Consider the following 18,404-nt stretch of genomic DNA (forward strand, 5'->3'; position numbering starts at 1 on the left):
CAAAGGGTCCACTTTAACTCATACGTGTGTGTGTGTGTGTGTGTGTGTGTGTGTGTGTGTGTGTGTGTGTGTGTTTACTTTATTAAATACCTCTCTACCTGTGTGCATACTTACTTTACTGTTGTAGGACAATCTTTTTATACACTGTAAAGATGTGCCTCTGCCTAAGGCACATTCTGATTGATTTAATAAAAATCAGAATGGCCAATAGCTAGGCAGGACATGGTAGGTGGGACTTCCAGGGAGAGAGGGGAAGGATCTGAGGTGCTCGAATTAAGCCAGCGAGGCTTGGAGTAGGACATACAGAATGGATGAGAGGTAACAAACCATGTGACAGAACATAGATTGACATAAATGGGTTAATTTGAGTTATAAGAGCTAGTTGGGAACAAGCCTAAGCTAAGGTCGAGCATTCATAATTAATAAGAAGTCTTCATGTCTTTATTTGGGAACTGATGATCCAAAGAAAGTCCAACTACACTTCACTACATCTATAACTCTGTGTGTGTATGTGTGTGTGTGTGTGTGTGTGTGTGTGTGTGTGTGTGTGTGTGTGTGTGTTTGCCTGTGTGTGTAATGTGCATTTACTACACCTGGACTGTGAAACATGAAGAACACTAAGGAACACTGGAAAGTCAGCACCAATTACAATATCTGCCAAGGCCCTAGGCTGGCAAGGGAATGAATTACAGGTCTTGCCTTGTCATCTCTCCCTCTTGCTTTATAGTCCTTGTCTTTACTTGCAGGTTTGTCACTCTTGGCGATCGGGTGTGCTCGGCCCACGAGTCCTCGGGCTCCTGCTCCCATGTCTTTCCTCAGAGGCCTCACTTCCCGGTTAGGACGTCTGATCTGAGGTGGAGCTCTGACAAAAGACAGACAGGAAAACAAACACTCATCAAAGACAAGTGTGGAACACCATCTTACTCAAGAAGCTGTCACAGCTTTCCTAATGGATAGTGGTTGACACAGTGATTAAATATAGGTGAAACATACGGAGCCATAACTCTGCCAAAAGTAACCATTAATCACCAACAGAGGGCAACACAGCCTGCATCGGCCTGTTAACGTTAGCAGCTGAACTCCACTGACTGCCTTAAATCAAGAATAGTTAACTTAGAAAAAATTAAGACCTTTTCATTAAAGGACGGGATTTAAAACCCCAACTATTTGTATAGTTTAAATCTTTCCTTTTTACAACCAAGAAGACTTTCTCCTTACACTGGAAAAGTCAGCCTTTCACAAAGCAAATGAGAGGTGGTAGGGCTCGGCATGGACACAGTCTTATAAACAACGCATTTATGTTGGAAAATACTGCCCATGTCTTGTGGGTGCCAAAAGTTATTCTAGGGCTCCAGGTGTGATGAGCAATTCCAGTGGATCCAATGCCTCACAGCAGCACGTTTTGTCGGTACAATGCAACTTCCACCATCCAACACAGCCTCAGACTCTCAGCAGAGCACAGCATCCCTCTGGGAGGGGACTCTATCACTTCATCTTCCATCTCCTTTCTCAAGCCATCCCTCCCTCTGCTTTCTTACCCCCCCCCCATGGCTACTCTGACATCTGTGGCAGTGCAGACCCCTGTGTGCAACTGCTTTTCCTATTATTACTACATTGACTGTCCCACCTCTGGGCTCATGGGCTGTGTGTGTATTTTAGCTCTCTTCCCTTTCCCTAATGCTTTCATTAGCGTATGTTAATTATACATACTAACGGATTTCATTATGACATTTTCACACATGTACATAAAGTACTTTAATCACACTAACCCCTCAATTACCCTCTAGCTCTCCACCCACTCCCCTCAGCCCTTCTCTTCCAAACTAGTTCCTCTCCTCCCCCCCCTCCTTCCTTCCCACCACCGGTGTGTGTGTGTGTGTGTGTGTGTGTGTGTGTGTGTGTGTGTGTGTGTGTGTGTGTGTGTGTATGTGTGTGCCCCGAGAACTAGCTCTCTGTCTCTCTCTCTCACTCTGTGTGTGTGTGTGTGTGTGTGTGTGTGTGTGTGTGTGTGTGTGTGTGTGTGTGTGTGTGTGTGAATAAAAGAGTTTCATTAGGGTTGGTCACAGGAGCATGTGCACCACTGAAAAGGCCTCTCCTTCCCACATTAACTCAGGGAAGAGTGGGGCCCCATGAGCACCCCCTTCCATGACAGGGTGCTGAAGGGTCAGTCTTGTAAAGATCTTTGTGCAAGAAATCGCAGCTGCTGTGAGTTCAAGAGCACAAGCCATGCCATGCCTGGAAGTGAGCATTCCATAGTGCTCCACCCTTCCTTCCACTCTGACACTCTTTCCACCTCCTTGTCTGCAATGTGCCCTGCAGTCTTGGGTTTAAATTCACCTACTCACCAGTTTCCTTACCAGTGTGATAGACGGTGGCGCAATAACAGCCAATTTGACAAGACAGGAAAATGGCTGACGATCCATACCCTCGGGGGAAAATGGTAAAGTACCATGACAGTTCCACTACGGTCTAATGTACAAAGATCCCAGGTCTCACTCGGTCTCTGGATGGTGGTTCAGCTTTGGAAGGTTGTAGAACTTTAGCAAGTGAGGCCTGGCTGATGCAGTGGGTTGATGGGTAGAGTCCAGCCCTGTGCCATCTCTGCTTCTTGATCTGCCAAATGTTAGTTGCCTCACGCTTCTGCCTGCCTGCAGTCCTGCCACTGCCATGCCTTCACTTTCATGATGAAGTTCCCAGAAACCTGAGTCAAAATAAGCCTTTCCCCATTAGGATTCTGTCACAGCAGGCAGAAAAGTAACCACTGCATAGAGCATCTTCATATTGTGGGAATCCGCTGAGAATAAAATGGCTGCTGAGAGCCGCACAGCTGTCTATCGGGCTACTCACATTGACATCTTCATCCTCAGAGTAGATCAGCTCAACAGTTACTGAACAGCCATTTTTACATACAGCTAGTGACACCACTGCCCCCCAGAGAAGACGGAGATAAGCAAACAACAGTGTGACAGGGGTCCTTGGAAAAGGAACTGGGTGAGAATCCACAGCAAAATGACCAGAAGACACTTCAGAAATTGAAGTTTTATTACATTATTGGTTCTAGGGCATTCTTGGTCACTTAAACATTCATTAATGAAATAAAATGGTGAAGAGACTGGTGAAGAAGAAGAATAATGACAAATTGCTGTTTAGAATACTGCAGGTCTGGGGACCTCGCTCAGTAGCAGACTGCTTGCCCAGCATGCACCAAGCCCTGGGTTCAACATCTAGCACAGAAAATAAAATAAAACCTCAAGCCTTTTAGTGTCTCAATGCAATCCTTCTGTTGCTGTTTGGACTGAGGCAGGCCTGTTTTACTTACGTTTTCTGTTCTGAGGAAGAGAGACACAGTGGTCAAGTGCAGTCTGCTTTGTGTATTTGTGTATTTGTACATGCAGAAATGTGTTTCCTGCATCAGTCAAGGGCATCAGCAAAGAAAAGAAATCGAGACTCTCTCTCCATTCTGCACACATGGAGTTTCTCCTATTGTTAGCAGCTGTGGTGCTATTTATGACTGTCACTATGGTCCAGCTTTGTAGATACTACTCCAGCATGAGGCCTCTGCTCACCTTTAGCAAGGCCAGCCCTTGCGGCTGTGTGCAGGCTCTCTGCACTGCAGTTGCTAGACTTGCCCCAAGACAGCCCTGACTCTCTGCTTGCTACTTAGCAGCTGCTCAGAAGTCCTCGCGCAGTCCACTTTGTGCACACACCTGGCTTGGTAAGCTATGTTATAAGATTGCTTCTAAGCCGGTGCACAGGCGGCCTTCCAAGGGCTGCCACCGAGCTTCTCCTGCCATGCTCTCTTCTGATGGGCTCACAGAGGCACTGAATGAAGTGCTCACCAAGCTGTAGGTGGCATCTGTGGCAAGTCCCACGTCTTGTGGGAAGTACGCGTGTGCTCCCCACATCTTCAGTTCTGCCTCACTGCAGCTGGATGTTACATGTGTGACAGACTCTGTCAATGTCCCAAAGGACACCCTTGATTCTGTTCTGTACTCCTTTGTCCATTGCCGCATCACTGCACAATGTCATGCTTCACTATGGGGGCTCTGTGACAGCTTCCAGGCTGTGCAAGCAACGGCTTCTTTAAAGAGAGGCTTTAGTGGGGCTGCCCAGCACCACCAACCTCAGCCCTGATGCTCAGACAGAGACCGACACTGTACTAGCATGCAGCTTTTCAAACACAGAAAGCAACTAGATAGTCATCAGAACATAATGAATAAACACCAGCCTGGAATTCTGCACTGAACTACCATTTAAGAGCGGCAGGGAGACAAGCTATTCTAAGATACAAACTGATAGCTTACCACCAGGAGGGACCTTCACTGTGAGAACCACTCAATACGCATCAGCAAGGATAAAAGTGAAGCAGAGAGAGACGAATAAGGAACAAAGAGGTGAAAACAGGTGTCTACACACTCCTTCAAGAAATGCTTCTGGAATACCTACACTGTACCACCCATTCTTCTTGGAGCTGGAGATGCAGCAGTGATCAAGTCCAAGGCCCCAGGTCTTGAGATCACATGACTTGGGGGCATGAACAATAAGAATTGTGCAGTCTGGTAGCAGTAAGTACAAAGGGATAGAGTCTAAGGTTGGATTCTTGGAGTCATCTGGTAAAGACAAGTAAGGGTGTCAACCATTGAGAGTCAGGTGGAAGCTGCAAACCTGCCCGCACACCCTGCCATGCCAGGCTGCCCTTCATACTCCCCAAGCATCACTCTACGTCATTCTCACAAGCATGGCAAGGGGCAACTGCCACTCTGCTCTCAATTACAGAGGAGAAAAATGAGGATGAAGCTGGCTAGCTTGTCCTTAGGGCCACTGAGTGGCAGAGCTAAGAGGAAACACCCTCTACTCCCAGAGCTGGCAACTGGTCTATGCAAAGGCAGCAGCCTTCCTAGTAGAAGACGCTGCATGGCAAGGACCTCACTCTTGTTTGTCAGCATCCAGAGGGTACTGATGAGGTCAAGATGAACTGAATCGGGAAGAACATGGGAACTGGGGACCAGAGACAAGAGGAGGACATGACAGAAGAGGCCACAGTAACAAAAGGAAGAAGCACAAAACAGAGCCATGTAAAAGGCGCAAAAGCAAGAAGAGGGAAAGAGTTCCAAAAGAGATGGCAAACAGCAAGTGCCACAGAGGTGAGGAGTAAGTCTAGAGGGAGCAGATGGCATTATTACACTAGTGAGTTGCTCAATGCAGTCAAGAGTTCAGTCCCGGTGCTGCAGTGACTTGGGATGTGGGATTCCTAGTAACTAAGGAAAAGGAGAGATAAGTTACACTCAACAGCAGACAGCAGCTTGCCAGGAAAAAGACAGCAAGGCAAAGTTTTCTCAGTTCAAATGTAAATGTGTTATGGTTTCATTCTGACATTGCTATCTTGTCACTCCTTCATTTGTCTCTAATACATTATAATTCTACTTTCAGTTAAAACATGGAAATACCAAGTTTAGGGGGCTGGAGAGATGGCTCAGTGGTTAAGAGAACTGCTGCTCTTGCAAAGGACCTGGGTTCAGTTCCCAGCACACACAGCAGCTCACAACCATCTGTAACTCCAGATCCTGGGGATCAGATGCCCTCTTCTGGCCCCCACAGGCACCAGGCACACATGTGGTACACAGACATACAAGCAGGGACAGCATTCACACACATAAAATAAATCATTCATTCATATATATATATATAATATATATATATATATATATATATATATATCACTCACTGTAAGAAATACCTAGAACTTCAAAATTCAAATTCAAGAGATCACGCAGGAGACAGATGTTCCCTACCGAAAGCTTATATAAGAGGAACAATGAAAGTATAAAAATCAAGAACAGAGCCCAACAGAATGCCCTCCCCCTTCGGGCATGTGGCCCCTGACCTTTGCTCAGTCTTCCTTGCTGTTATCTTCCTGTGAAGTGACAACAGTACCTGCAGGCAGAAGCCGTTTCTCTACACTCACCACACTGTTCCAACTCAGCTTTCTGTCCCAATCACTGCATCAGCACCACTGCTCCTGAGACCTGAAGGGCACTGGCCCTGCAGCAGTGCTTCCCACCCAAGCATTGTCTTGCAGCCACAGCCTCCAGCATGGAACTCCAGGCAGCATAGGCACTGCCCTCTGTCCTCTGTAAGTAACTAACAGAGACTCCTGGGCTTCCCCCAACCACCACTCAACTCTGCTCTGACAGCGGGACTAGCTCACGGAACTGTAGATCCACTATCTCCATGCTGAAGCTGGTGTGTCACTCTCTGCCATTCTACTGTAACTGTGCACAGTGTACAGTGTACAGTGAAATCTCAGGCCTAGAAAAATGGAGACAGGCAGACCTTGAGTTTGAGACCAGCCCAGGCTTCCCAGCAGATGATGTTTCAGACATCCAAATACAATTTTAGGCTGTGTGTTTTTGAAGCTGTGCACCGAGCCATGGGTGAGCTCATGCTGTTAAGTTCCATCTGATTCCCAGCCCTTGTCCTATAGTAGATGTGTTCATGGGAGGTTGTAAGGGTTAAATTATAAGACAGGTAAAGAACTCAGTAAATGTCATTTATTACTGTAACAAATCACCCCTGCTACCTACATTCTCCTCACAATCTGAAATCAGAGGAAATAGGTGCAACCCGAACCTGGCCCCAGTGTTAGACAATAGCCTTCTGCATCATATGAACAACCACCGTCAGATGTCTCCAGCTTGGCTGACACTCTCAGGTAACTAACTACTATTACCCCCCTCTTCCCCCAAGTCTGTTCTTACCTCTCATTCCTAGTCAATAGCTTGGTCTAGATACTCAATTATCTAGTCCCATTTTCTCTCACTCTCACTATCTCATTAGTCACCAAGTTTAATCCATTTTACCCAGTATGCTCTCACACCCACCCACAAGACCAAATGTTTCCAGGCAGGCGCCATATCCATGTGTGTATTCCATCCAATGGGCATGGGACCTGGTGCAGAGCTTGGCAGGAAACAGATGCCAGCATCCCTGAGGCCAGGCTCTGTGGGTTAGTTATTGCCACTACATTGCCTGCAGGACCTGACATAACAATGAATATTTACAAAGCACGTGGCAGGTGGATCCTGCAGCACTCTTCTCCCTGAGGTCTGATGCAGGGCTGCAAAGCGGTCTCACTGTGATGCACACCTCACACAGGCCAAGTTTGGAAGATGAGTGAATCAGTGAGTGCTACTGCAAACCGCCTCTTCCTCCTCATGTGCCAGGAAAACCACTGAGTCAGAGCAGAGGTGAAGGACTTACTAACAGGAAATGGCAGTTTCCTCTCGGTACTTGGCTGTGGCCTCTACTGAACCTTTTCATTATTAACTGGGCTTTCTGTTTTGAATGCTGACAGTTACTTAAGCTAGCAGGGAACCCAGAGAAAACAGCCTTAATGTTAAGTCTGTAAGAACTCAGGTAGGGACTTAAAGAAAACTAGTCTCCTAAGTGTACATGGAAACACATTGTGCCTTCCCTTCCCCAAGGTCATGCACACACACGCACGCACGCATGTACGCACACACATACACATGCACACACACACCCAGGAATCTTCCTGCCTCTGCCTCCCAACACTGGGATTCTAGGTACTGCCTCTGTTCCAGCTTTTATGTGGGTACTGGAAATCTACTCCCATGTCATCATCCTTACAAAGCAAGCCCTTTACACAATGGGCTCTCTCCCCAGCTCCTCCCTCCAGGTCTTGATGAAACAGCATTAAAAGGTCTATTAGGGTTTTAATCACAAAATTACCTATACAGAACAAACTGAATGATTAATTTCAGATTCACATATATAATCTCACTTGTCTGCCCCCACCCAAGGCATGACTGGTTAAAATCTAACACATGGGCATATAATCTAAAACCCATCATAAAGAACACCAATAGTCCCTCAAAAATAGGGGTTGGCAAGATGGCTGAGCAGTTAAGAGAACTGGCTGATATTGTAGAGGACCTGGGATCAGTTCCCAGCACCAACATGGAGACTTACAATTGTCTTTAACTCTAATTCCAGAGGATCCAATGCCCTCTTTTGGCTTCTGCAGGTCCTGCACATATGTGATCAAGAGAAACATAGACATACATGCAGGCAAAACACCCACACATACAATATCAATAAATATTTCAGAAATTCAAAATAGAACTACTATATGATCTAGTAATCCCACTTGTGAATATATATCTAAGTAAAACTGAATAGGGTGTTGAAGAGGCATCTGCATTCCTGTGTCTGTCACAACTCTATTCATAGCAGCAAGACATGAAAATAACTTAGATGAATGACTAAAGAAAACGTGGTGAGTATAAGACATGCTGTTATCCAATGCTAAAGAAGATAGTTCTTTTATTTGCAAAATAATAATAATAATAATAATAATAATAATAATAATAATAATAGATGACCCTAGAAGGACATGGTGCTAAGTGAAATAAACACCCTGCAGAAAGACAAATAATGGGACCTATTTACATATGGCATCTAAAACAGGCAGATCACACAACTGGAGAAGAGAATGGGGGCTTCCAAGGGCTGAAGTGAAGGGAAAGGGCTTCTTAGCCCATTATGTATCACTTAACAGAATATCTAAGACAGAGTAATTCAGAATGAGTAGAATGGCTTTCTTTACATCTGGATTCTGAGAGGTCTAGGTCTAAGGCACCCATGCCTGCAAGGACATTCGTGTGGCATGGCTCCATGATGGAGGGTGAAGCATGAGTGGCTTTCCCATAAGAGTACTCCACCTTCTGGGCTAACAGTATTAATCCATCCCTGGACCCTACCCTCAGAACCAATCCCTCCTTAGAGATCCAGCTGCCTTGGGAAACAAGCTGCCAACATGTGAGCATCCAGAGACACTCAGACCACAGCACAGGCAGACACTCAGATCACAGCACAGGCAGACACTCAGACCACAGCACAGGCCGACACTCAGACCACAGCACAGGCTGACACTCAGACCACAGCACAGGCTGACACTCAGACCACAGCACAGGCTGACACTCAGATCACAGCACAGGCTGACACTCAGATCACAGCACAGGATACACTGTCACAGCAAAGTCCCAGTCATACAAGAATTAATTCTGGACATCCAGCATACATGAAGGTGACCACAGCTAACCATCCGTACTATATACTTGAATTTTGCTAAGGCAGATCTTGTGTTCTCGCTACAAAAAGAAAAAAAAAGGCAAATTATGTGAGGTGAGGTGTAACTATTGTCATTATTTCACAATCTAATCCAATCACTAAGTTGCATATCTTAAATACAAATTCTACTTCAGTACACCTGGAAAAAAAAAAAAAAACGATCTGCCATGTTTTTAAGATGAATAGAGAATATTATAGGGTTGGAGCAGTGGGTCTGAGTGTAACACCTGCTGTGAAAGCAAGAGGACTTGAGTTTGAATCCCATGCAAACAGTGTGTGTGGCTCCATGAGAGCCATAGTCATGCAGGTGACAGACAGAAGCATCACTGGGGCTTGCTAGCCTCCAGCCCAGATCCAGCTTCGTCGAAAGACCTTGTCTCAAAGGAATAAGGCAGAGTGACAGAGCAGTGTTGTCCTCTCACTTCTGTACCTGCACACACACACACACACACACACACACACACGCACACTCACTCAAACCCTCATGCACATGCACACATGTGGATATACACACGCACACTCACTCATACACACACTCTTGCACACACAGACATACACACACACTCACTCTCATACACACACATGGACACACACACATGCACACTCATTCACAATACTCTCAAGCACATGCACACACCAACATACACACACACTCACAGACACATACTCTCACGCACACATATGGACACACACTCATGTACATACACACACGGACACACACATGCACACTCACACACACTCATGCACATGCACACACAGACATACACACACTCACACACACATACTCTCACGCACACACATGGACACACACATGCACACTCACACACACATACTCTCATGCACATGTGCACACGGATATACACACCCACAAATAGACACACACTCATATACATGTATACACATGAACATACACATGCACACTCACACACACTCTCATGTACATGGACACACACAGGTGCACTCACAAATCACTCACACATATACACAAAAAAGAAAGAAACGTATTTGATTGACTCTATGCTACACCAAGTATTGTTCCAGCTACAGACAACCTCAGATTCCGTCTAAGGCCTCACAAGGAGAGATCACCTTGTTAAAGAGAATGTACTTACTAAGCCTAGACGTGAAATATTATCAAAATCATTTCACTAATATAGGAAACCTACTCACAAAGGACACAATCTGAAGGCTTCATTCTTTAGAGTTTAACTCTACTATTGCTTTGACCTCCCATCATGATCCTACTTTCACAGCTCAATTTTCTCAAATTTAAGGCAATGGATCTAATTTATTCAAAAGACTGCTTTGATTTATCTAAGCAGCTGCTGGTGATTTAAAACATGATCGTGATTAGACTCAGCAAATCCATGACACATAAAATCTGACTTTAAAAAACATGGCAAAACCACTGACAGAAGCCACAGTGTGCGCACAACTGTGACGTGCCACTGGAAGAAGAGGAAGTTCTGCACTACAATTCCATAAACTCAACCAGACAGAAGTACAGACAGGCTGGCCAGATTAGCAGCCAAGGCCAAGCACATGAACTTCATCTCTGAAGGGCTTTGTAGGAAAACAGTAAATTACATTTCTCTATTGACTAAAATAATAATTTCAGTGTGGTGCTCCCACAGTGACTGTTTTAATTACATTTAAAATATTAATATTTATTCCATTAAGCATTTTCAATTTCTTTATTCCACCACCACTAGTAAGAATTTAACAAGAAGATATTAGGACACAGACTATATATCAAAATGCAGCCACAAATGCCACTGGCTGTGTGTGCTGAAATGACACAACAAAGTGGATACAAATAAGACCGCTGGCACTGAGGGGCTCTGGGTTCAAGTCCTGACTGGAAAAATAACAAGCTTAACTTCACTCTCATGTCTGGACATCAGGGTCTCAGCACTAAATCAGCACACTGCAACTGTCTACGTACTTGGTGGGGGCACTGGAGGTCTTAAGTAAAAGACCACTTAGAAACAGCAAGTGACCAGTAGTTACTAGGGCCCCCCTTTCCCTGAACACCAACGTCATGGATCTCCAATACTGAAAACCCAGTATTCTATCTGCAGGGGTTGTCCAACATGCTCTAGACAACTAAAGATTTACGCAGAATTTTCAAGGAGAAAATACAGTCACACTTGAGGTTTTCCTGAATGAGATCATTGTGAATTATGTCATCTTCCATTATTTATCTGAGAGAATATCGAAGCTCTTCTTTTCAAAGCTGGCCAGTGGTTTTAATGTATTACCTGTTGGACATCATCAATGAATTCTCTTATTTAATCCCATCACGTAGAGACTTCCCTACAGCAGAGACACTGAAATCAGTGTTCAGAGCAGTGAAAATAACCATGGCTCCGGAACAAGTGGACATCAGCCTTGAAGCTCAATCCAGAACCTGGGCTGGTAGCGACTGTCTTTTTAAAGACCTTTGCCAGCCAGTCATTATCTCCAGGTGGAATTTTTGTTACATGGTGGAAAGAAGCCAAGTTCCTAAAGGAACAAAACAGTGTTCAGCCCCAGCTTCCCATAGCCTTTAGCTGAGAGGACACGATTGCCCCCATGGCCCCTGCATATGCTCAATGCACCAGACCTAATTTCTTCAGTGACATGTGCCTTACATGCATGACACTAAAGCATCTCCACCATGGCAGGACACTGCTGCTTATAGGCAGAGCCTGTTCCTGAAGTCTTAAATTATGAGCTGCATGATTACTTAGGGATTGAAGATGCCATCCCCCATCTCCACCCACTCCCCCCCCCATACAACCTCTTGAGTTGTCCTGTGTTTTCTTGTGGTTGCTGATAGATGTGTTACAGTCTGTACATGAAATGTCCCTGCTGGTTCATGTGTTATACACTGGGTCCCAGTGGTGGTGCCATGTGGAGCTTTAACAAGTAGGGCCAGCTGGAAGGTTGCTTGGAGCATATACTGATCTTTCCCCGGGATCCGTTCTCTCCCCACCTCTGCTTCCTGTCTCCAGACAAACAGAAGCACTCCTCTGCCAGCTGCTTCCTCCATGCAGGCCTTCTGCCCAAAGCATGGCACCCAGAAGCCATTGACTACACCCGGTGAAGCCCTGAGCACTAAGCCTTCCTTCACTGTTTTTAATCAGTTATTTGTAGTGACACAAATACAACTAATACAATATCTCTTCCCTGGGTGACACATATGCTTAGATTGTTTAATATACTGTCTCTAATCCACAGAGAACACAGAAGCACATGCCACATACAAAAGCATACAAAAGCTATACATGACGGAACTGCTTTAAGATTTTTAGCTTTTGTTTGTGCATGCGTGAGTGTGTGTGTGTGTGTGTGTGTGTGTGTGTGTGTGTGTGTCCAGAAGACCCAGGTGGCTATAGGCTGCCCATTGTGGATGCTGGGCACCTGACCTGGGTCCTCTGCAAGAGCAGCTCACACTGAGTCATCTCTCCAGCACCCACATAGGAAAAAAAAATTTTTTTTCAATTTAATGTGGAGAAAGAAAGTCTATCCATGCATTTCTCTTTCACTTTCATTACAGAAAAGGATTAAAATAAGTATAAAATAAATGCAATCTATGTCACAGGCATGTAAGGAAGGACAGACAACAGGAGATGGCTGAGTTAGAGGTCTGTAATGAGGGACAGTTTCCAGGTCAGCAATCATCAATGGGGAAATGTTATCCACATTGCTAGCATTTGAGTCACAAATATTAGAGTTACTGTCTGTAGCACTGCCTTCTGAAATTAATGGTGGTGAGGTAACAATTCAGAACATGTATTCTAAAATGAAAATGTATTCTTAGCTCTTAGCTTTAAGCCAGAAGGCTATTTTGGAGTTAATGACTTCCAGGAAAGAGTGAGACATTCCACTGACTGCATGTACAGGGACAATGTGGTGTCCTGACAGACCACAGTCACATTCTTTCTCTTTTTTTTCTTTTTTTTTAGTTTTTACTCTGGAGCTTCCCAGGAACAATCATGACTCCTGAAGCAGTGCCCTCTGAGGGGGAGGGCTACCTAAACCAAAACCACATCTTTTTTTTTTTTTTTTTAAGATTTATTTATTATGTGTACAGTATTCTGGCATTCGTGCCTACACACCAGAAGAGGGCACCAAATCTCATTACAGATGGTTGTGAGCCACCCTGTGGTTGCTGGGAATCAAACTCAGGACCTCTGGAAGAGCAGACAGACAGCGCTCTTAACCTCTGAGCCATCTCTTCAGCCCCCCAGCATTTTCTTTAAGAAAGAATTCTCATCTAGTGCCTGCCTTTTCTAGGGAAATCACAAACCACCTGTAACTTGCTAGAAAAAAATCTGAAAGAATTTAGGTGGCTGAGATGGTGCAGAACGTAATCCTCGCATGTGGGACCCTAATTCGGGAGAATCAGAGACAAAGGCCAGCCTGGGCTACATGGCAAGTTCCAGGACAGCCTGGGCTACACAGCAAGGCCCTGTCTTAAAACAAAACAACAAAAAAATTAACCATTTTTCACAATCCTTTAAATGTTTTTTGAAAACTTTGAAAGAGCAGATAGTTAAACAGATGACCCCAGCTACTGGCAAAAGGAAAATGTATTTCCTATGGGACAATGCTCGGCCCACAGCACCACTTCACAATGCAAGAGACAGAAGGAAAGCCCAACGACCTGATCTCAGATCCCAGCCTAACCTAACTCATACATCCAGGTCCCCCAGGCCTCAGTCTCCTAACTCATCAACTTAACTCGTTGATCAGTCAGTGTAAAACTCCTACCCTGGGCAAGCCTCTGTGTTAGCAAAGGATCTTTGTTGTGTGGTTTTTAAGTAAACAAAGTCTTGGCCCTTGCCTTCCATCACTTGCCCTCTAACCCTGAAGAAACAAACTGCAAGCTGCAGTCGGGTGACCCAGACCTGAGGAAGAGGGGCAGCTTAGAGGTGTGAATTCCAGGGCTTCCTTGGAGAAAGAGCACATGTGCACACACAGAAGACAGGAAAGAGCAATGGGAGGGAGAGGATCAGAGAGGTTGATGGGAAAAAAAGCCTTATATGCCCCCCTGAGTAGTCTGACCTTTAAAGCAATGTTAGGCCACTGAAAATTACAGGTGTCCCTTCTCCACCAAGGCACTGGCAGCCCAACCAGATCAAGCCAGTCTCCCCACTACTCACTGGAAGGGGTCAGTCTTCCCAAACAAACACCAACGTGTGGTGCTAATCTAAAAGACTTCTCTTAACCACTAAGCTGTCAGACACCCGTTATAGTGACAACCATAAGGTCATAGTGAGCAAGGGCATGGCTCAGATTCACCTCTTCTTTTACCAAACACAAGCTCTGGACCCCTACAAGGAACAAACATGATAAGCATATCAAGTTTATAAGCCCCCAAATGCTTCTGCAAAACTGTTCAAATAAAGCTACACTCCAAGTCTCACTTACCTGTGTTCTGCAGGAACAGGGGGTGGCCACACTGCTGGGTCTCTGAATGGTTCATCCTGACAGGACACAGGGAAATCTGGGGGCTTGTCGACTTTAAAGCTTTCCAACGTGCTGACAATGCTCTTCACTTGTTCGTATTCCTCCAAGAGCTCCTGTCGTACCTTAAGAAAGAGCCATGCATGATGTTAGAAGCTGCTCAAAGCTCACACAAAGTCCAAATAGATGACTACAGAGTGTAAACCTTCTCAGTGTCAGGCAAAGTCTGCAAAAAACGAGTCACAGAAACGTGATCAACAGCCATTCAGAGTGATAGAGAGAAGCAAAGAGCTGTGAGGGCAGCGGCTGCATCGCATACCTCGTCACAAAAGAAAAGCTGATTATTAAAATAGCTTCAAACAAGCATTTAAATCAGTAACAACTTATTCGCCCCAGACATTGAAGATACTATGCTAAATCTTTCAATATTCTTAGAGATTAAAATAACATTGGTCAAAATTGTCACCCCATTTCCCATCCCCACTGTCATGAAGTATGAAATGCTTGTCCTGAGAGTCTGGCCCCTGCCGGATGCTGTTAAGGATCACCCACCCACCCTTATTTGTGATCCCTTTCACCTCCAACTCTTTTGAGTCCTGGGCAAGGTTTATCTGGAGTTACGTCAAGATTTTCCCTGCATTTGACAAACATAACTGAGTACCTACCATATGCAAAGTATTGTCTTCAAACTTGATACCCACGTTAATTCTCAAAAGCAAGCAATGGCTGGAAAAGTTGTATTTATAAACTCGATTTTAACAATTATAGTAATTTTTTAACCAGAAAGCACATTGAACTCCAAAGCAGAGCAGAAGAAATTTTCCCGGAACAGTATGTTGAAAAGAAACTGCAGAGCCAAAGAAAGACCCTAGTGAAAGGGAACTGCCAACATGTGTGGCCGTATGACACAACACACAGGAGCAGTACATGCCAGACCCCTGTAAAGTGCACATAGGAGCAGTACATGCCAGACCCCTGTAAAGTGCACACAGGAATATCTCAAGAGAAACACTCCCCACCACGAAACACAAGCATCCTGCCTGTGAGAGGCAAGAAAAACTGGAGACCCAAGAATTTCAGCCCAAGTTACAGCAAGTGTGGTGTTCTTACTCAATGCAATTTGGTAAATCTTACAGTGGAAAATGAGCCCAATTTACCCTCAAAACTTAGTGAAGCACAAATTTGTGACGTGTGGAGAAACTGGGGGGGGGGGGAGTGCTCTGGAAAGGCACCAGATGAAACAGAAACTTCAAAGTGCTGTCTGACTTTGTACTTTTAATTTTAAAAGGATTTTAAGTTACAACAGTAATTGGGGAAATTATAATTCAAGTTTGCGTTAACTGTACTATTATATAATCAAGTTGTACAGTCAAAAAGACAGAAATGATGTTAGTGCCTTTATTAGATTACCAACCCATTTGTGTTTTTAAGGAGACTTTCAAGGAAAACTTTTATGAAATAGGTCAAAACTACAAACAAAAATGAAAGGAGAGACAGCAACAAGAAATACCTAATTTTTAAAATTTGTTGGCAGATACAATTGGGCACAAACATTTTAAAAAATTAAGAAAACCTTCAACTACAATTAAGTACCCTCAAAGATTAAAATGTATGGTCAGAAATACATAGACTACTGAGTAGGTAGTCTACCAGAACCGCATATAGAGTTAAGTGTGAAATGTATCTCAGTATACAGACCAATAAGAATGTGTAAATTCTCTGACTAATTTCCCAGCTCTGATTCCTTAGATTATCAGAGCATGACTGTCATGGTGCATGGAACACTCGTGAGCTGTCCTACCTGATGCCACTTCCCTTTGACAGCCGGGTCTCTCACTGACTGACAATGTCTCTGGATCTGCTGTATTACTCCCTGGTAATACACCATTGATGAGTCATAATTTCCCAGAAGTGCATACTCTCGCCCTTTCTTCGCGTTGTCACAAATCTCTGCCAAATTCATCTTCTTTCAGATACCTGAACAATAAAATACAATGCTTTTTTTAAGGTTCTTAGCACTGATTTTAAAAGTTATCAATTTTGTAACACATGCATCAAACTAGTTTTGAGAGTCAAAATAGCCTTAATGCTGAACTAAATTTCCAATTCTCTAAGTACACAGAAGATCACAGAACATCCAAGGAAGTAACAGGGAGAGCCACCTACATGATACACAACTGGTTGGTTGATTTATGGGGAGAAGTGGACATGAGTGCTCCTTGTTCATTTATAATTGCTACCAACTCAGTCAGATAGATCCACGAGAGTCTGTTCTGCTCGGCTACTTCTTTATAACATCAAAAGCCATGCATGAATACTGGCTGTTTTAGCTGAGACTCCTGGACCCCCAGGAGTAAGAAGTCACACTTCAGGTTATACTTTGGAGGAAGCCTATGGATGTCCATCATCATCTAGATACCATAACTGCATCATACAGCAAAGCTAAGTATGAATTAAACTGTGAGAGAGTTCTGCATCTCAATTTGTCCTTCTCCTTCATTATGTATCCATTTAGTATAGGGAAGAGATGGCCAGATAACTTTCATGAGTGAGCTCTCTCCTTCCACCACTGAGCCATCTCCCCATCCTATTTGACACTATCCTATCAGATCCATCCATCTGATGCTGGGAATGCCCTCTGAGCTTCTGGTTTCTAGGCCAGTGCTTCAGCTCAGCAATGCTGGCTTTTTTCTATTTTCCCAAGTCTCCTAGTTACCCAAGGCTTCTCAGCAAAGACACTTTCCTCCCAAGACAATAAGCACAGAAAGTCCCGAAATACCAAGGAGGGGGCCCTAGGAAGAGTACAAATTGCCCTACTATCTCCTGAAACAGCAAGCCAATTAAATGTCTAAAAAGAAAATAGAAGTATTTCTTCCCTTCCTAGGGAATTATACTGTGGTTTGGGTAGCTCAACTCTCCCAAGGTAGACAGTGGAAACAACAAGCTCTGGGCTCAAGTGAGAAACCCTGCCTCAGTATAAAAGGTGAGAAGCAAAGGATGAGAACCCTGACGTCACTCTCTGACCACCACATGATCGGTTCACATACATGCCAGTGCACCTAAACACACATTTACAAACATGCACACACACATGCATTCATACCACAATCATACATTAAAAAAAAAATTTAAACAAGTGCCTTGAAGATCAGTAATTACTTCTCTGAGTCTATCCAGGAGAATGTTCCTGAGAAAAATCAACCTTGGGAAGAATGTGGGTGGCAGCATCTCACAGGCTGGGGACCCGGACAGAAAGGGACACATATTTTCTTTGCTCCCTGAGGTCGCCATGCCCTTCTGTCCTAATGCACTAACTACCTCAAAAATAACCGGAAGTATGGAGGCAGCTACCATTGACTAAACCCCAAAACAGTGAGAGTCATAAGCTTTGCATCGCTCCTATCTGTCACAAAGGTTTGACTCTTTATTTCATGACTAGCTAAGCCTCAATGAATAAACCTGTGGGGGCAAGGTTCTTCTAAGGTTGCTGTCCAGCAAATTACTTGTATTAATTCTGCTAATATGTACAGGTATACCATTATGTAGGAAAAATATTTTGATATAACAAAAGGCCTGACATCCTTTTTTTGTAAAGGTTCAGACAAGCATTCGAGTCCTAAGGACTAACAAGCAAAATAGAGGATAATATGTAAACAATTACAAGATAAAAGTTTCTACATTCTGTAATGACAAAATTAAAAACAGATAACAGTAACTCTGTAAAGCAGATATCCTAATGAAAATCAACTCTCTTCAAAGCTTATGATTTAGTTCCCCACTGCCAAACACAAGCGCCA

The 18,404-nt window shown here is 44.2% G+C and overlaps 1 protein-coding gene across 5 annotated transcripts in view; it reads right to left on the reverse strand.

The window, feature by feature from the left end:
- The window catches only part of Katnal1 (katanin catalytic subunit A1 like 1), a 58,943-nt gene that overhangs the window by 35,531 nt on the left and 5,008 nt on the right, over positions 1-18,404 (reverse strand). For all 5 annotated transcript variants that reach the window (XM_027413713.2, XM_027413712.2, XM_027413714.2 and 2 more), the window contains exons 2-4: positions 16,409-16,584; positions 14,572-14,732; positions 700-862 (exon numbers count right to left, since the gene is read on the reverse strand). In XM_027413713.2, coding sequence (XP_027269514.1) covers positions 700-862; positions 14,572-14,732; positions 16,409-16,570 — 486 coding nt within the window. In that variant the 5' untranslated portion in view covers positions 16,571-16,584. The remainder of the gene's footprint in view (positions 1-699; positions 863-14,571; positions 14,733-16,408; positions 16,585-18,404) is intronic.

The sequence above is a fragment of the Cricetulus griseus genome, chromosome 4 (genome assembly GCF_003668045.3).
Source record: "Cricetulus griseus strain 17A/GY chromosome 4, alternate assembly CriGri-PICRH-1.0, whole genome shotgun sequence".
Classification (NCBI taxonomy): Eukaryota; Metazoa; Chordata; class Mammalia; order Rodentia; family Cricetidae; genus Cricetulus; species Cricetulus griseus.